This window comes from Gavialis gangeticus, unplaced genomic scaffold (assembly GCF_001723915.1).
Source record: "Gavialis gangeticus isolate Ggan-Ray unplaced genomic scaffold, GavGan_comp1, whole genome shotgun sequence".
NCBI lineage: Eukaryota > Metazoa > Chordata > Crocodylia > Gavialidae > Gavialis > Gavialis gangeticus.
Genome location: NW_017729024.1, coordinates 19522407 through 19543281, shown reverse-complemented (window position 1 = coordinate 19543281; position 20875 = coordinate 19522407). Strand labels below are relative to the sequence as shown.

The 20875-nt window shown below is 39.3% G+C and overlaps 1 protein-coding gene across 1 annotated transcript in view; it reads left to right on the top strand.

Moving 5' to 3' along the window:
* VCAN (versican) overlaps positions 1–19762 on the top strand; it is a 180254-nt gene extending 160492 nt beyond the window's left edge. Inside the window, 3 exon segments of the mRNA XM_019516926.1 lie at positions 16456–16600; positions 17982–18164; positions 18755–19762. Of these exon segments, the coding sequence (XP_019372471.1) occupies positions 16456–16600; positions 17982–18164; positions 18755–18885 (459 nt within the window). The 3' untranslated portion in view covers positions 18886–19762.
* The last annotated feature ends 1113 nt before the right edge of the window (positions 19763–20875 follow it).

The window sequence follows — 20875 nt, the reverse complement described above, 5'->3', positions numbered from 1 at the left end:
AGACTTCAAGATCCTGGCCCTTAGGTCCTTTACATTTTGTTTATAAAACAGTTCTGATCCTTGGTACATAAAATCTTTTATGTTCAACTTGCAAAACTTAAAATAGGTGATCATTCTGGAAGTGCTGACACCTTCCTACCCTGTGCTGCCCAAATGAATCAGCTCTGATAAATAGTATACATTGTGATTTATCCTTCACTTTTAATTTCACTCTGGTCAAGGAAAGTGAAAATTAGGAATCTATGAACCTCAGACGCTACCACTGGAGATGTAGGAACAAGGTTTGGATTACCTGTTGCACATTTTCCATGGACATGAGGCAACCCACAACTTAATTATTCAGTCTGTTGAAGGGAACTCTTTTGCCAAGTGTTGGCATATACTTTATTAGCAATTTCTGGAAAAAAAGATCAAATGCTCTTTATTATTATTATTATTTGCACCTAAAAGATTTTTAAACTGGTTAATTACATGAAAGAAAATAAGTCATTTTTTTGACATTTTCATTTCACATCCATCATAAGTTGTGTTTTTCCAGATTTGTTAACTGCAGCTACAAGCCAGGTATCATTAAATATGATCAGGATTGAACAAAACTACGCATTTATATTTATTGATTTGTATTAGTGAATATACTAAGGGTCCTGAGGGTCTTGCAAGTTATTCTTCACTAAATTATGTGTATGGAAATGCCTGTCCATCTCTAGCTGATTTCAGTGAGAGGTCCATGGACATGTTCAAAAACACCATTTGTGTGTTGCCTTTTTTTACTTCCACTGGCCAAAAAAGATGGGATTTTCTTTACTCCTGTAAGCTCACATGAGATAAACACTAGGGGCATCTCTATACATGCTTTGGGATGGAGCTGGGGATGATGCTTTAATTAAAGTAACTCTGAGAGGCACTCTAATTAAAGTGCCTGCAGCATCATGTGGATTTAGCATCCTGTGCTTCCAAATGGTGGCAGGCGTGCTTGAACTAAAACTCATTCAACAAACTTTAGTTAAAACATCCCCACCACCATTTTGAAGCTAATTAGCACACATTGGAGCAGATTTCCAGCGTGTGTATAGGTGCCTTCTGGTATTATGAGGAAGGGAAGAGAATGATGAATAAAGTAAACTTTGTCATCTATCTGGTAAGGCAAAAAACTTGGTACAAGGTGCAGTTGAGGAAAAAACACCCAGCAACTCCTATTAAAGTCCTGTCAAGAAGCACCTACGTTTTTGGAAATTCAAGTGAGATGTTAAGTGCCTAAATATAGAATTAAGAGCCTAATTATGAGCAGCCACTTTTGAAAATACTGATTTATTTTTTCTATGGAAATAATCAGCTCTTGGCAATTACTCAAAAACAGCAACAATAAAAATATCCTTTTTCCTCCCAGTGTGTGTTTTTCATACATCATTTTGGATTTTACATGTTTAACAAAATAATTCCAGTAAATGAGTTCTACAATCCATGAAGATTCATATTGTATGTGTGTGTAGTCTAATCCTTATGCAAAGTTATGGAGGGAAAATGCTTGTGGCGTTGATAAAACAATCAAACATAATTGGATTCAGCATATGTGTAAGTCAGTGGTCTCCAGCCTTTTTAAGGTGAAGATCATTTTTTGAAGGAAAGGTCAACCCAGGATCTACCCTGCCCCCTGCCTGCTCTATCTCCCCGCTGAGCAGGTCATTGTGGGAGGGAGGGCAGAGTCAGATTAAAATGTACTGGGGGCCTGGGCGAGTACAAAATTGGAGGCCCCCTCCCCCTGGGTGGACCCTGCTGGCCTGGGGGGCACATGCCACCCAGTTCTCCCTGTTCCCTGCCCCCGCTATGGCCAAATGTACCACACACACATGCATACACACAGGTGCACACAGACGCACTCTCTACTCTCACTGTCTGCACATGGACACATACAACACACACACTTTCCTCTCACAGGAACTCCCCCCTCCTCTACCCTCAATCACACAGAGGCAGCCCTGCACTCCCTCCACCCCTTGCCACAAGCTGCCTGAGGCTCAATCTTACTCCCAACCTGGCCCCCATTACACTTACCTGCAGGGAGCTGCTTCCCAGCTATCCCTTGCAGCCATGCAGATGCAGAGGCCTGGGCTGGGCTGAGCCAGGCCAGGAGCACCATGCTGTGTCTCTGCAGGTGGGCAGCAGCACTGGAAGGGGTGGCAGTGGGGTACTAAGATGAATTTTGGGGGACTATAGCCCTCCAGGCCCTCCCAGTGTCATCACCCACAAAGGCACAGTGTGGCATGGCAGTCCTGGCCCAGGCCGGCCCAGCCCCAACTGCTGCCCCTGCCCCGCCAGGTGGGGCACAGCTCTCCCAGCCCAGCTCGCCCCCCTCCCTCCTACACGCAGCACCACCCCCTCCCCCAGGCATGGATTTCCCAGCCCAACCCCAGCCCTGCCCCACCTTCTCCCCAGCCCCATTGGTGGAGGGGCCCTGCTTCCAGCTCCCAGGGAAGCAAATGTGAAAGCCACACTTTTAAACTTGGCACCAAAAATGATTGCCGAGTTTAAAACTACGGCTTTCACTTGCCTCCTGATGCCAAAGGAAATTTACTTATCTGTCAGTATTGAGACTTTAAGTTTTGCTTAAAAAGAACTTTTAACAAACTAGGTTACATACCTATTATACTATACATATTCTACATGTTATATCCAGTTTAACAGAAACAGGTATGGTCTGCATTCTTAATATCTGGCACTGATTACAGCTGTGTTAGTTCATCATGATGAAAGTGAGAGTCTCTCAGGTAACTTGCCCGCAAACAATTCAGAGCAGTAAAGAACAAAAATCAATGCTATACATTTCACCTGGAAGCCAACAGATAGTTAGTGCAGGCTTCAGTGTACAAGTGCTATGTATTTCTGCAAACACTTCTGCTTATGTTACTAACACAGATTTGTCAATAAATAATTCTGCCTGACTATTTACTGCCTATATCTAAAACCAGGTGAAACACCATTAAGGAAATATGTAAGCTACAAATATTGCTGTAAAAATTGTACCTTTTTAATATTCTTTCCCAAATGAGAGATTCAGTAGCAGCCTTGAGTTGTTGAGGTCAAAGGTTGAAGCCCTATCAGCTGAGAGCATCCCAACAGCTTTAAAACTTCATTATGAAATACTGACTGAAACTCAGCGAGTTTCCTGGCAAGATATTGCCTGATTGCAACTGTAGGTGCAGCTGGCTCTATCTGAATCTAAATGATAAAATCTGCCAGCTACACATGAGGAATGCAAAACCTAGTTCTCTGTAATAATTAGCCTGTTTTGAAAGTCAATATTTTGTAGTCCTATATGACAACACTAGTTTTTGTCTAGTTTCTAATTTGCTTGTGGACTGAAACAACCACATATTAGGGTTTTTTTTAAAACATTTTTTCAAAATTATACTATGATTTGATTAAAACAAAAATCTTATCCTTTTCTGTTTTGCTTTCTGTGACAACATTCCTGTTGCCCAGTACCCTAGCAAAAGTGGTGCCAGAGGTATGCTGGCACCAGGTGCCCCCAGACGGGGGGCACCAAATTAAATGAAAGTAATTATGTAGCAGTGCAGAGGTGGTTGCTCTGGACATGACCTGCACCAGACCCCAGCATGCCTAGCTACAGCTCTGCTCTTACCTGAGTGTGCGTCTCATACAGGATTCTTGCTGCAGTGTTCAGTTTAGCTCATCTCATCAGGAAGCAGAAAGCATAACATACACTTTAGCTGTCCTGTCACACAGTTTGAATATTAATTATGAATATCCAGTAATTGAATATTGAATGCTCAATGAAGCACTTTCTAAGAAGTGTTCAAGAAAGCAATCAAGTTTAGGAAAATCAGTGAGACTGCACAGAGAAAGAAAGGATCGAATTTGTCATATTGTTTGCAAGGTAGAGTTTGTCCATATATTTAGCTAGGGTTTGAGCAAACAATGAAAAAAAAAAGGATTTGAGCAAACAATGAATAAATAATGCATGACATTCAAAAATTGGGAAATTGAATTTAAATAATTCACTTAGTCCTGTGAATAGCAACATTTATAGCTGCGAAGCACACCCCTCCAAATCAAAAAAATCTGGTGTTGCTTTTGGCAGTTCCTCCATTGTATTTGGATTGTAGTATTTCATCATTAAGCACCCTTGCAAATAGGCACAGTGGTAAAGGAGTCCATTGGAACGATTCATGTTATGGATTAAGCACATATAGCTACTTGGGGTTGTGCCTCAGGCTTCTGTCTCACAGGGGGAGTTATTCATATCCTTTGGAAAATGCTGTTGATAATTAGTGCTTTGTATGGCAGTGAGCTCACTCCCATTACACAAGATTAGTGCTGTATTAAGGAGCTGGCTAGTGTCTGTGGCCAGATTGTCTGTCGCTCATAGAGTGCTGCCAGCTAGGAAAGTAAAGGGCATATTGCCACTTTAACAACTGTCCAGAGACCTTACGGTAGTTTTTCTTCCCTTCGACATACAAGTGTTATGCCTCATGGTCGTAATACTGGACTTCAAGTTGCCAGTGTTAGGTAGCTACGTAAAAACAATTTCATGTTAACAACAAAGCCCTCTCTTTTTCTTTTTCTTTTCCTTTACTGGTCAGCAAATCAGACTGTTTTAACCTAAACAAATTTATAACTGCTCCTCTCCCAGAAAGACTAAATTCACTGAACAAAAAAAGAACCCCCCTGCTTCTACCCTCCTTCCTCCAAAAATGATAGACTATTGTAGGGAGGTAGGCTGCCTGTGAGAGTTAAATAAAACAAACAAGTGAAAAAAGTACTGTAGGCAGCTCTAAACAAAAAGCCTATTGTGCCAGAGTCCCACAGAATCCTTGAAAAAAAGAGGATTTTAAATCTACCAAATATTTTGATTTTGAGTTATACACAGTCATTAGGGCCTCTTTTAAGAGCCTCTCTTTAAAATGCTCATTTCCTAGGGAGAGAAATTATTTAAAGTATATTCTTTAATGACAGGTATGTTCTGAGCTCTGAATGTCTCAGGCTAGCAAAGCAGCCTCTTAGACAAAGTTTGGGGGTTTTTTTGTTTGTCTTATTTTACCAGAGGGAGGTGGGGGTGGCAATTACTTCTGACCCTTATTGCATTTGACTTTGGGCTGAAACTCATGGCAGCTTAAAACCTGCAATAATGTTTGGAATAAATGATAAAATGGAGGATATTTTTCTGTTTGTGTCTCCACTTAGTTGCACATGCAAAAACACAATTGTGTTGTTCTGATTTGCATAATTATTTTAGTATAATTGCTAGAGTACACGTACTTTACTAGTCACTTCTGTTATGCTCAGCAGAAAAATACCTGCCTGCTTGAGAGAGAGTTTCAGCACAGATCAGTCCTTTTATATTATCTGTATGTGGCATGTTTAAATATTAATTAAATTATATTCTAATTCTAAAAGGGCAAATAGAAAGCGAATTTCTGTTAGATCATGGTAATAATTTGCACTGACCCCAAACCATTTGACCAATTTTGTAAATCCTTCTGACAGAAACAACTCCTACTGCTGGGGTAGGAGCAGCAGCCAGTCAGACAATTAATAACTTGCTCAAAATTAGGAGGAAAAGAAACTGTAGTTTGTCAGACTCAGGAGTGTTTGGGGAGTACAAGGTATACAGAAGCATAGGACCTTACTTTCAAGGGTCCTATGTTTCCTGTTCCTTTTGCATTTATAATTTAGCATGATTGTCTAGTAAAGAGTAGGGGCCCCAAACTGAACACTACTCATTACTATATAATAGGGACTGCTTAGAAATATCTTAACTACATTAGAGGGACTTTGTATAGTGATAAAGTTAGAATGCTGCCAATGTCTCTAACATAGATTTGCCTGGTAGACAGCAACATTAAGAAAATCCCCACTTTTACAGAAAGTATCAGTGTCTCATTAGTACACACACAGAACAGTCAGTAGAAAGAGCCCTCTACATACACACAGTCAATGACTTAGTCTTCCCTAAAAAATACATGAAGCACAATAAAAATTAACTTCTGAGATCCTGATCAAAAGCACACTGAAACCAGTGGGAGTCTTTCCATTGACTTTGAACCATGCAGAAAAAGAGGAGAATTAATATTCTCTCTGCATCTTAAAGCTGTTTAGTTCTATTGAAAAGGCACTTAATACATAGGTTCAGCTATGGGTAGACAGCTCCATCTAGTGGAAGTTTCCAATCCTGCTCAGCACAAAGCTTCAATTCACAAAAAAGTTCTCATATTTTGGTATTGGTTTAACAAAATGCCAAGTGAAACTCATATTCTTCCCATGCAAAATACAAGATTGATACGAATTTTATACCAAACCTAGTCACTGGGTTGGATCTTCACTTAGTGACATTAACAACTTTCTAATGTATCTTACTTTAACAGCCACAGCATCAGAAACTATTTTTTTCATTATTATAATGCAGAAAGTTGACAAATCTTATTTGAGCAAACACCTTTTTTAATGATCTTTCCTCTCAGGCTCCTGGGGGATTTGTAATAATGATGTGGCTGTACTGTATACATTTTACTTTGGCTGCTAATATTTCTTGTAAAATTTTAGAAAGATATGAATATGCAATAAATAAGGTCTCTAAGCTGCAGTTTCAACTTTAAAGCCCAAATCTTTAGAGTAAGATCCTGAAATCAAATCAAAACTTCTGTTGAATTCAAAGGAGCCAGAAAGTCACCCTTAATCATAAAGGCTCCCACCTACAAAAGATCTGTTGCTTAACTTTCAGCAAGGCACTTCAGTAGGAGACTGAATTAATCATTGGAGCCACATTGTGGAGATCAGTGGGACTAAAGCATCTGAAACTAAGCAAGTTCTTAAATATCCTCCTGAATGTGGTCACATTAATACCCCAGTGAAGCCTATGGGACTTGCTCCCATGTTTAAAATTAAGCACCTGGAGAAGTCTTTGTGGGATTGGCACTTAATTAACTATTCAAATAAAAAAAGTAGTTTTTTGTCTCTCCCAAAGCAAATATTAGATATCTTTCAATATTAAGCGATGTTGTGACTCGCCTAAGTGAAGATTTTATTATCAACACAGTATCGTATCTCTACAATAAATACCTTGGCTGTTCCTATCCATAGAAAATAAGTTCCAGGAGCGTCTGAACTGATCCAGTTACTGTAACTTGGGGTGAGTTAGTTGATCTTCTTGTGCACCAGTCAATCCAGATGTAAAACTGCGTAATAGAAAGACATCACTAAACAAGAGATACAACATCTAAGTTGAGCTAACTTCAATAAATAAATTACAAAAGAACCCTACTGGAATGGGTGGCTGTGCCAGTGGGCTTTCCTGATAAAAACTTCTAAAGCTTATCTGATGTTATGGAGAAGTATATTCTCATTCTTAGCAGGGTTATGGGAAAGAAGACAGTAACGAGTAATTGTTAGGTAACTAAGGCTTCCAATGCTCAGTTTATTAGTAAATGGTATTCAGAAACTGTTGCTTAAATGTAAGATGAAACAGCTCACAGTGAGAAATCATTCAGCCCACTTCCGATGCCCTTGCCTCAGCTTTATGGTATGCTGTATCAGCTTTTCAATGGATGCATCTACACATGCTGTTAAGGTGACATGATAAACTCTAGTGCAGTTTGCGCTCGCATTTATCACCTTAATGGCACATGTAGATACTCCAGCTGCTGCAGTCTGGGGCACATGTGCAGATGCTGTGCTCAGGATTGCAGCAGTTTGAGCCAGGGCGGAGCAGCCCTGGGCTGGCAGGAAACCCAGGGGGTCAGCCCCAGGCTCTGGGAGGTGGTGTCAGGCAGCGTTGGGGCTGGCTGAGGCACAAGACTGCCCACAGGATGTGGAGCCCTGTGGCTAGGCAGCAGGCAGGGGTTTGGCCCCATGCTGCTGGGGCTGACGGGGCACAATGTAAGCCCAGGTCAGCATTTATATGTGCATTTAGGCACAGTTCTTTTTGCTGGCGTAAGATAGATAGTCTCTGACAGTACTATCTTACAGCAGTGAAAATTAGTTTGCTGCAGTCTAATAGCATCATACATGTACACCGTAGTGCTTTAGACCGTAGCATTTTAGTTGTCTACTGTGCAGTTAAGCACATGTATAGATGCACCCAGTGAGAACAAGTCAGAGGTCTGGGACAGAAGTTTCATAAACCATTTTGCCCTAAATCAGTTAAGTCTAATACTACATTCAACCAGGTTTATCTTAAACCAGTTTCAGCCATTTTGAAACTGGTTTATGTGCACTGAGCAGGTTTAAACCAGTTTCTGATCATTTAAACAGGTTTATGTGTAACTTCTGTCCCTAGCCAGACAGGGCAGCAGTGGGAAGAAAAATATCACACTGGCAATAAGAAGTGCCAAAAATATTCTAGGACAAGTTTGTACAGTACAGTCATTTGAAGATGCTGAAAATACTCCCCTCCCTCAGGAGGAAGAATAGTAACCCTGTGAATATAAGGTTTGGAAATATTTCTAGTAAATACATTTTTGGCTTAGTTATACAAAGGGGTTCATTGGCCTTTACATGAAAAAGGTCAAGCTATTAAGTTGTGTTTGTATTAGCAGTTTATTTTGTTATGGTTCATTATACACAGTATCTGTTGTACACAGTATCTGTTGACTGTTCTGGAATGTCAAATCCCAGCTATTGATCCTAGCCCCTTGATATGTATTTGTGAGAAAAAAGACTGGTTGTTATCACTGAATGACTATAAAAAAACCCTGACCTGCTATTCAGCAACAGAGATTCACCTTGCCAATATGTAAACATCTACAGAGCTAAGTGGATTACTTATTGGTACTTACCTTAAGCTATCATACATGAGTCATGACTAACCTACTATAAGGCAGGAGGTATATCAGGAAATCCTTAAAGATGTGTTCCTGGTGGAAAAGCTGTGCTTATTCAGTCTGATGATGAGTGACACTTCTGAATGACACAGGTTAGCACTGGCTAATAAAATTAACTAGCTTCCAGCTGTTAACAGATTGTTTCTTAGACTTAATTTAATTTAAAACAGGGTCTGTCACACAACTGGCAGTGAGTAGTTAAGTTTAATTCAAATCCAAGTAAGGAAAAACCCCTTCAAAGACTATAGAGACTTGACAGAATTTTGTATTTGATTTAGGACCTTAGGTAATTCCAATTTCCATGGATCTAAGTGCCTCACAGTCCTCTTGTGAAGTGGGAAAATACCGTTATTTTTGGTTTAAAGATGAGGAACCAAGAAACTAGACAATATATTTCCTGTTGCATGGGAAGCCTGCAAGTGAATGAGAAACTGAACCTACTTCTCCCTGGTTTTAGAGAAGGTCTGTCACTGGACCACCTCCTCACACAAGGGGTTCTTTTTGTTCTGTAGCCCTAGAAAATAGCAAAATTTAGGCTGTCAGTGCCAATTCCCAAAAAGTAATTATGGACCTAAATTTGGGCAGAAAGACTTAGTGGATAATTAGAAGGTATAAATAGAAATAAGGCCAGCAATTGTTTGAAGATTGGAAGTGGCGACATGGCAAAATAGTTTGGTGACTCCTAACGACCATACTAAGATTCAGGCACTATAGTCCTGGCCCTAGGATTAACTCTCAAAGTCATGTGATTGTAATTAGACTGTCAACATTCATTAAAATAGAATTTGGTCATGTGACCCAAGAGTGTTTAAAGCAGCAATATCTGCCTGTCTCTGAGTAAAGCCTGAAACACTAGTTGTGAATGATGTAAACTACCCCACGGTAGTGATAACTCCAATGTACTGCTCTGGGAGATCCTATGAAGGAACCACCCTAAGAGAGCAGATTTTGTGGTAGGAAGAAGTGTGGTATTCTCAACCTTCTGCCATGAAGTTATCCTTTGGTTGCATAATGGCAAACAGTATATGGCCAAAATGCACAGCTTGGATGTACTTGACCATTTTGACCACAAGAATTATTTACATTCCTCATGGCCTTGCTTTCATGTTGTCCATGAGAATAATGATTTTTCAGTCAGTCTGTCTGCTGGCATAACAGTATTCTTGTTAAGGATACAATCCTGTAACAGCCTTTTCTATCTGACATTAATTAAAAATTTGATTTTTAATAATTTAATATTCAGATTTTCAGAAACAAAGATTGTATCTTATGAAAGAAATGGCTAAAATACTGGTAAGATGGCATTTATAGTTTGATTGAAGGCTTCAGGGTCACTTACATTTTGTCAGTCTAAGAGTAAAAAATCCTTAGTAATGGTTTCACTGATTTGTGGAGACAGTAACAATTTACATGAAGATAAAACTGAGCAAAAGAGTATCTGGAAAAGGGCCAGCGCATTTGGGATCCATCTGTGAGCTTGGCTGCTGATCTCTTTTGACTATGGTCTTTAAAAAAAAAATCTGAACAGTAAGTGATGCCAAGGAATGGATTTGAAATATTCTATTTTTTGGTACAGTATATTTTTGTAGACACCAGTAATTGAGCTGAAATATAAGGATCTCAAATGTCATAACCACTAGAAAGAAAGATGCCTTGTTTAGGATATTTTGAACACTGTTTCCCAACAGACAAATTATGAATCAAGTATTTTGAATCAAGTATTTTGGATATGTTATTGCAAGTATGAGGAATGCTTTTAAACTCTGCATCTGTAGTGATTATAGACATGGGATAGCTTTGAATACAAACACTGGGCCTGAATTATTGATACATAGAAGTTTTATGCTGGTGTAACTTTACTGATCTCAGTGGTGTTATACCTGATGAATACTAGTATAACAGGGAAGAGACTCAAAGCCTTAGTGTCCTCAAAAAATGTCATTCAAAAAAAAAAGAGAGAATAGAAATGTATTTGTCAAGTAATACATGCCATAGAAACTCTGAGAATCTTTTTCAGTCTTATCTCCTAATCAGCAAAGTGTGGCTAAATAAGGTATTGAAAAACTGCAGAAGGAGCTGGGTGGAGATTTAAAAAAAGCAGTTCAGCAATCTGGAACTTCCTATGTTAAGCAATTCTGGCATTAATGCCAAGCAAAATCAGAACTATTCGGCCAAAATAAATCTGAGCAATGACGATATTAGATGTGAGGTAACAGCATATCATGCTGGGGGATATCAGACATTCATGGAAAAACCACAAAGTCTAGATACGATCCTGTGCCATTAGGCTGCAGCCTTGCCAACAAAACAAACAAAAAGTTTGAAGTCATTATGCAGGCCATGCATAACTCGCACAAACTGCTTTTTGTGTGTTTAGGAATTATGCCAGCAGGGTGATTTTGACCCTCAACTTAGACTCCTGTGTGACGTGCTCAGTGTCCTTGATTCCCACAAACAATCAGAACCTCACAGAAGCATTTAGTATTTTGAGGGATCAAAACTCTAAGGCTACCTGCAAAGCCTACTGAAATCAATAGGAGTCTTTCCATTGACTTCATTTCCATTTTGATCAATAGGAGTCTTTCTATTGACTTCTATTGGCTGTTGTCTCTCTTTTTCAAAGCATGTATCCACACTGTTTTCATGCTACACCTGGAAGTGCCCTGTCCAGTTGTTCCTGCTCTGCACATGCGGGTTCCCACAAGTGCAGCAATATTACTACCTTGGAGTGGGACTGAGCATGCACCTTGTTCTCAGGTTCTGTCTAGGACATGCTTATTGCCACAAGCAGCACAATGTTAAGGCACCTACAAATTTTGGCACATGATTGGCCCTTCATAGCATCACTTCTAGGCATGACACAGATACAGTGTAGATGTCCTGAATGAGTGCAGTGGCTAAGTACACAGTCACAAAGCCTGAGACTGAATTGATTCACAGGTTAATCTAAGCTGTGTAGATTGAACTGATAACCAAGTGAACAGACATTCGCTTATGCAGCCACATGCTTGTAGTGGCCCAAACCAGAAGTCAGGGAGTGCTAGAGCATGCTTTCCTGCTTGGCTGGAGCAGACAGCTTGGGCCAAACCTTCCTGCCCACCCTGAGAGGGGGAAAGATGTTATAGGGAAGGTGCAAAACACCCTGGGATGCTGAGGAACTGTGAGTTGACTTCAATCTGGAGAGGATCTGGGGCAGAAGTTCCATAAACCAGTTTAACCTAATTCAGTTGTTTGATTGTCAAATTGTGGTTTGGAGCATTAGCAGAATTCATAGGTATTAGCAGGTATTAACTTGGCAGGGGTCACAATGTGAACACTTCTGCTATGGCCCCCTTAATAAATGAGCACAAGCATGTGTAACAAAATGGTCAAATGTGGTATAGAGACCATGTGAAGAAGTATTAGTTAAGTCCAATACTACATCCATACAGGCCATTTTGAAAGTGGTTTATGTGCACTAAACTTCTGTTGTGTTAGAGATTTGAACCAGTTTCCAATCACTTACATCAGTTTATGTGTAATTTCTGTCTATAGCCAGTGAAACAACTAGAAAAATGCCTGTTTTGAAGGAGCACTGAGAAAATCCACAGGATCACAGTGGATGTGTCTACATGTTTCTTTATGGCACACTTTGGCGACATATTGATCATGTGGGTCTACATGTGATCGCTGGCTATGTCGCTGTAGTGGTGCACTGCCTGGCTATAGCATGCCACTATGGTGACATAGCTGGTGGATCTCACCGTGTGCTGCCCATATGCCACAGTATGGGCAGCTACTGTCCTGTGTTTAATACTTTCCCCAACCAATTAGTAAAACATGGCACAGTACTAACATTGCCATATAGCAACATGTAGACACATTCTGTCACTCATACTATGCCTAGACATATCCTCCACATACACACCCATTTTTGGCTTTTGCATTTCTTTGCATTGTAGAGCTGTGCTGTTATTACTTACAGGGTGATACAGAAAGTCCTTTATATTACAGATCCCTGTTTTTTGCACATTTGCATGTCATGCTTAGCTACTGTGCTGGGGGGATTTGCTTTCCCATATACCAGCTGTTGTGAAATGCTGAATTCTGCTCCTTAATCCTGGGTATGTCTTTTGTCAGTGATGCTGAACACTAAGATGCAGATGGAGAAATTACCTTAGTCCCACTTATGAGTTGGTACCAGTCATAAATTCAGTACAACTCAGTTCAAAATATTACAGTTGAATTGCTTAGATAATTAAAAACTCTTCTGGATAAGATGACATACTGTAGTAAATTGATGACTTACTGTAGTAAACATGAAGCTTTTTAATAGCTTGCTTCACCATAAGATATATACTATTCATGTGCGGTTCATTAACTTTATTTCTAAAATGTGTTCACAAAGGCACCCAGTTCTGGTTACATCATAAAGTGAAAAAAAGCTAAATGTTTATGGCATATATAAGACAAGGTCCGGTCAGAAAAGATACAAGTGCTGAGTTTATCTATAAACATTGGGGTACTGTGTAATTTCGACCACACAAGCAACTGATTGCCTGGTTAGTGTCTGGCATTTATATGAATTCCTGTTCTTCAAGAGAGTTATTTTTATCCTTTATTAAATTCTTCCAAATCTTTCCTTTTTTTCTTTTTAAAGTATATACATTTTTTTTAATATACCATGCTGAAAAATCTAAAAAGATGTCTCCAGTGCAGGAAGATGTATCTTTAGTTGCTCTACTAATTTAGAGCCCACGGTGAATCCAGATGTGGGGGAGTGAAATTATCCATATCTGCCTACTGTAGGGTTCCCATGTCTTTTTCTTTAAGCACCTGGATTGAACAGATTTTGAATATGGACCAGTTTCTGCATTTGTACTTTTCATCCTCACTTGTCATGTAGGCAGACTAAATTCTCCACTTCAGCATAAATTTCATTATGTATTAATAATTTCAGACTGTATGAATGATCTTAAGACCCAGTTCTGAAATAAAATATGTATGAGTTGATTTCATGCATGTAGCCTCATCAGAATCTACCAAGAATCATCTCTGTGGAGATATTTTTAAGATCAGGTTCAGATTTTTCTCTAAGGGCATGGCACCAGGCAATGCTGACCTGAGAAGCATGGCATGCATTTCACGTGCAGCAGTCCCTGAACCAGAAATAGCGTAGCCTTCTTAGTCAAGCATAGGTTACAGATGCATCCATTGTACTTTCTAACAGCACAATACTGCTTCTTATTTGGAAGGTAGTGCGCATACAGCAGGCATTGCTTGCCTCAGCATGGAACTGCCTTCTGCTATATAGATATCCCCACTGGGTATGTTGGGCACAGGACTGCTGCCAATATGCACTGACTCCCACCTGCTCCTACTCCACACACATCAAATGCCAAAAAACAGATGTGGCTGTTATTAGAGGAAAACTGGGTGTTTGATAGTCAACACACAAGAGACAACAGCCTCAGAATGACATGGGTGCATGCCAAACAGTGAGTACTTACATTTGTGGGTTTATAACACCTGTGAAGCACCGTCCCTACCATGGTTGAAGTCACTGTTGAAGTGCCTCTTTGTCTTTTTGGCTTAGTTACAGACTTAAAATTAAAAAAGAAAAAATGAAAAGTAACAGCCAGTCTTTCTGTTTGGTTTGTTCCAGACGGCATATAGAAGCTATGAATTCCTCTGTCTGTCTCTCTTAATTACCTTAGTTAAAAGCAGGAATGTCTTGTTTTTTCTTTCTATACGAGTGTGTGTCTAATGAAAAATGACTTGCAAAATCAGGTCTGATGCAGGAGAAAGGAAACCAGTAAGATTCCCTTCACCCTGTAGGTCTGCCTAATTGTAATTTAGCACATTCTGACCACTGCATAAGAAAAGCCGGGTAGAAACCAGGCACTAAAACACAATTTCTCAGCTGTTTCAAGCTTGTTTGGTGATGCTAAAAATAATTTCTATTTGTGGCCTACTGTGCCAGATTGTACTCATTGCAAATCCACCATTGCAAAACCTTTTACCAACTTTGCTGACGGCAGGATTTGGCTCAACAGTTCAAAAGGTGAAAGGACAGTACATTCCCCATGCAGAAATGTTGATATGTCCCTACACACAGCCTCATCAGAATCTATTAAATATCATCTCTGTGGAGCCTCTGTGAAGCTGTTTGTGAGATCAGGTCCAGATTTATCTCTGTGGTCATATCTGCATGGCACAATGCATTGTTGAGCTGAGAAGTGCTGCATGTACTCTCATTTAGTTTCCAATATCACTGTTTGTACAGGGTGCATCTACATGTGCAATTAATGCAAAGCAATAAAGTTCAGTGCAATATGCACTGTAGTTTATAGCTCCTGGGTGCTGCATTTACACCTGCACTCAGGACTGCAGAACATTGAGTCATCTTGGCACAGCCTCAGCTGGCAAAGGGTCAGAGGGGGTCAGCTTGCCAGCCTGGGCTGCTTCAACCTGGCTGGCAAGGGGCTGCAGAGGGGCTGGCTGAGGCACAAGGGTGCTTCAGTGCAGGAGCTGCCTGCCGGCTAGCCCCACATTAAAGCACCCTTGTGCCCCAGCCAGCCCTGTCAGTGTCTACACGTGTGTTGCTGTGCAGTACTGTATTTACAAGTACTAACCTATGGCAGTGTTTATTAGTTTACTGTGACTTAATAGGGCTGCTTGTGTAGACATGGAGACTTTACTGCAGAACTAATTAGGCAGCTCTGCAGTAAATGTCTAATGTATATGCACCCACTGCACATGTCTATATGTGCACAGTTACTGCACAGTAACCGACAATTACTTCACAGTATGGGTGCGTGTCTACACGTACATGCCCATCCTGCTCTGTAACTATGGTGATTTATGCCGACTCGGGCATGAATTTTCTACCTGCATGATGCTTGTTTGGTGCATCATGCAGTTAACAAATTTACGCTTGAGTAGTTACTGCACAATAAGGTATATATAGATACCTTACTGCACAGTAACCTGTGTGTGTGGATTGATTTGGGACTAACTTTATTCCCAAGTCTGTCCACACACAGCTTTACTGTGCTGTAATGTCTGCACATGTAAATGCCAGCATAAAAACTGCTTACTGTGCAGTAAGTTACTGTGCAATAAATGCACGTATAGACGCACCCACTAAGTAGCACCTTGCTCAATGATTTACTTGAGAGCACACAGATAGTCTTACTGAAATAAGAACATCAAAATCTGACTCATCTGGTGCAGTTCATTGTGACTGACTGACAATAGCAGTTGGACATGTATTACAATGGTAGACATTTCATTATTGGTTTGTTGTAATATCTGCTTGTCTAGTTCTAGAAAAAGCATATTTGAGAACCTTAGGCCACATTTCAGGTAGTCTGAGTAGCTCTATTGATGTCATCTGAAACCAATTTTCACCAGCTGAGAATTTGGCTTGATAATCTTTTTTTTTCCCCACTGACGCATTCAATTAACTGAAGCAGAAGTATATTATACATCTGGTTTTATTTAATTTGTGCTTCAGTGCCTAAGTTAAACTATTGAATTCACTCCCTTTCAGAGGTAATATTATGTGACCTGCTTTAATATGAATGTAAGCATATCCTGACTCTGTGAATAATAACTTTGCTTCTTTCTTCTGCAGCAATATGAAAACTGGCGGCCAAACCAGCCAGATAGTTTCTTTTCTTCTGGAGAAGACTGTGTTGTTATAATTTGGCATGAGAACAGCCAGTGGAATGATGTACCATGCAATTATCACCTTACGTATACCTGCAAGAAAGGAACAGGTAAATATGTTACCTGAACTACATCTCATATCTTAAATTCCTACTTTACAAACTTAAGACAGCAAATTCTAGATGATGTCTGGCATAAAGGACCTTCAAATGTATTTCTGTCACAAAGGCAATAGTAATCTGTGCCCATATTCTGTTTGAAGATAACACAACCATGCTCTTTTTCCCATCTATTGTGCTAAAAGGAGAAATAAAGTACCCAAAGGACCTCTTGCATACTGGCCATTTCCAGGACAGCTTCTCAACACATGTGTTCTTCAGATCTCAACACAGCTGGCCTACACCTATTGGGTGGGCCGGCAACTTTTTTTCCACATATCAACAAATATTACCAACTCCTGTTCACTAGATCTCACCACCAAAAAAAGGGTGTAGCTTAAAACTGGAACAAATCAATTTCTACTATTACTTGGTTTGTTTTTCAGTTTCCAGTTGAATATATTTTCTCACAATCTACGAGTGACCAGGATTTGTCTGAACTCCACCCCTCACCAGAACTGATGGCTTTGACTAAGTGTTACACACTTACTTACCTCCACTCTGGATCCAGAGCTCAGTATCCTCTTTTTCGTTAGGACACTCAGTTTGGAAGGAGGAGTTCTGAGTTTTGGTGAATGCTCAAAGATCTATTATGCACTTACAGGAGACACTTGTTACATAAAGAACATTTTTCCCTGAGAAAAGACACTGGGCTACAGACTCAGTTTGCTTCTTGCTTGGTTTCATTCTAGACTTCTGATGCTTACACTCTTGGCTTAGCTTTAATAGGAGGGGTAGAGGTGTGTTCCTACCCTATTGTGTAGTAGTTTGTTGGTGAGGGCAATCTCCATAGAAGCGGGACTTACAGGTTTGAATCTCTTAGGTTTAGGAGGCCCCAGAAGTAAGATCTGGCAATTCATATGTGCATTCTCCAGCACTAGTCTACCAGACAAAAGATAGATTGCATCCTTACCACCACTGCTTGCTGAAGCTGTCTTTTTGATTGAAAGAAGTGATTATAGTTGCTGTGCTGGGTCATAGCAAAGTTTTACCATGTAGCAATTTAGATTGTAGTGCTTCCATGCATTCCCAGAAGCCAAATTTGAGGTTCCTAATATTTTGAGGCTCCTAATTTGAAGTCCAAATATGTCACAAATGAACTTATGCACCTAATGTTATGAGTCTTGTGGCTGGTAGCATGGAGATCTTTTTTGTTTTTCTTCTTCTTTTTGCAGCTCAGCTGAAGTCCTATTCCATCCTTTTTATGTGCCTTATTTATCAATCTGAATTTGGTTTATGGTCCCTTTCCTGGGAAAAAACTAAGTGAAGTCAGGCTTACATTTTGGAATGAGCCCTATAAACTTATGAACTTGCTTTTTCCCTTTATTCACAGTTGCTTGTGGGCAACCTCCTGTTGTGGAAAATGCAAAGACCTTTGGAAAGATGAAACCTCGTTATGAAATCAACACGCTGATTCGATACCATTGCAAGGATGGTTTCATCCAGCGTCACGTTCCAACCATTCGTTGTCAAGGGAATGGAAGATGGGATCTGCCTAAAATTACCTGCATGAATCGTAAGTTGTCTTCTTGAGAATTGATGCTATATCAGAAACTATAGACCTACTAATGTACGGGTAAATAAATGTATAACACAGGTTTTCATAAATTATAAATCAGTTATTAAAGATTGTTCCATTAGTGTTCTAGCCCTGCATATTCAAAAGTTATGAAGCAGGCCTCAAAAACGAATGAAATTGTTTATTTTCTCATACTTGAAGTATTTGCAAGTTTTAGTTCTATAACCAACAAGACTGGAAACTGACTTCAATTTTTCTTTAAGTGGAAGCTAAGATACTCACATAATCACTTAACTTAAGGAACATTAAAAAATCAATATGGTAAATTATAGTAATTACAGTAAAGCTGAATTGTCAGCAGTTTTTTAGAATCTAAGCGTTCAATAGGTTGCAATTCTGCTGATGTGCTTCTGTATGTAACATGCATATAATATCAGTTACCTATTTACTTACCCTTTATTAAACATTAATGAATGGTACCCTAACATAAAGTATAACAGTACTATTTATTAGCCATTTTGAAGTTCAGATTGAGGGGTTTGTTTTGTTTCTTTTTCACAGTTTTCTTTTTTGTTCTCCCTTTACAGCGTCCACGTACCAAAGGACTTATTCTAAGAAATATTACTATAAACATTCTTCGTCGGGAAAGGGAACTTCATTAAATTCATCAAAACATTATCACCGCTGGATCAGGACGTGGCAGGACTCAAGGCGCTGAATGCTAAATGGTGAATGGGGATATTCACCATTTCAGCCAAAGTCCTAACTTACTGTGCCTTTTCTATCACTTATAGGAGTATTATTGAATCATTTTGAAACTATGGACTCCAGTATTCACAACACATTTTGCAAAAAAATTTGGTGTTTGTCAGAAAAGTGAGAAAGGAAAAAAAAGAACAAAAATTGGGGGAAACCATTTCCAGCCAGTCAGGATGGTTAGCTTTCTATATGCCACCAGCGGGGGACCATGGGGTAATGTAAACCAGCCAACAGCAATAGTTAAACAGCTCAATTATAGCACCAATGAAAATGTAAATAAGATGATTTAATGATGTTTAATTGTGTGTTGTTTTTAAAATCCTGTATATAAAATTAAAAGTCACATTAAGTTCAGGCATATTTATGGTTATATGGCCTCAGAGGTCTTTAATCATGATTAGGTTGTTGAATGACATTCACCTAGGCTGGAAATGGTTTCAATAATTGCATTGAGTTAAAAGATATTTTTAGCAGGTGAAGATAAACACAAATTACATGACATTTTTGGACACTGCCATCCCCTTTCAGAGATAAAGTTTGTGTCCAAGAGATGCAGAACTTAGAAGTAGCACATAAAGTGGGATCAAGCCTGATGTAGGGACTGCAATGTGGAACTTTTCCTGCTCTCCATACTGGATTCATCATTCATGAGAAAGGACTGCATGGAGGACTTATATATGACAAGGAGGGCCTGTAAAAATCAAAGTGCTAATACATTAACTCTCTCAACCAGGGCCATTTTTTAAAAATGATTTTCACAACACTAACCACAGGTCTATGTTACAGGTCTCTGCATTTTAAAATGGAGATAGACCTAGGATTTGGGGGATTTTTTTTTTTTTGTAAAAAACAAACAAAAATCCAAAAAGTAAATAATTTTGTATATATAACCATTTTTTAATCTTTTTTATAAAATAATGAATGTTTGTGTATGAATGCTGCAGCTGTGAGCTTTGCCTCAGGCCCCAAATTTCATTTTTTTGGTACTGATCCAGGATATTGTATTTGTCTAGGGACAAATTAATCCTAGATATTTTATACGAAGTGAAATTTCACTTTTGAATGTTACAGTACAATCCACATATAAATCTCAAGAGGTCTTGAAAGTAAACAAAAAATGTTGGAAACCTGTAGACGGCCTGCGTAATTCTGCGTTCCAAGTAGAAAAGGCGAAAAGCAAACTCTCATAGCTGATGTCAATTCCTTTAAAGCTTGGAGCAAACATTTATGGAAAATATTTTTTGCTCAGACCTCCTTACTTACGTCAGTCATTTCAGTTAGACTTTTGATGACCTCCAGCTAAGAACTCTTTTGAATAAGTATGCTAGAGATGTTAAGGTCTAGTCCCCCTAAGCAGTTCTCAACTAAAATGTTCTTCTATTCATTTCTCTTCCATGCCTCCTCCCCCATCCCTGATAATTGTTTTCTTTCCTTGTATATCCTTAAACAGTTTTAGGTAAAAACTAGTGAAGGGCACTCTTGATGAAAAACATAAAAACAAGACTATTGATATAAAGAAATCAGCTTGTACTCCTCATTCCTCTCTACTGTAAGAGTAATCAAGATAAGCCTACTGCATCTGTTGCCCATTTTAAACTAATTTATTTAATATAAATTTTGCTATAAGGGATTAAATCTGCATCCCCTAAATGCAACCTTATAATGAGAAGCAGTATTCAGATTTATGTCTCTGCATTTGCTAGGCTCTTCACAGCTGTGCTACAGTGAATTGCTAAATTCCCAGCACTGCTGACTCAGAGGAGCGGAACAAAGACACCTAATCCTTTCTTAGTTGAAGCACAGGAGATTCCAACAGTTACAATCCTAAATGATGTAAAACAATATAGGTAAGGATATACATAGCTTGCACCTTTTCATTTCTTATTCATCAAAGTTGCTCCCATTCTCTCAACCCATTAGACACCATCCAAATGTAATGTTCTTTATTA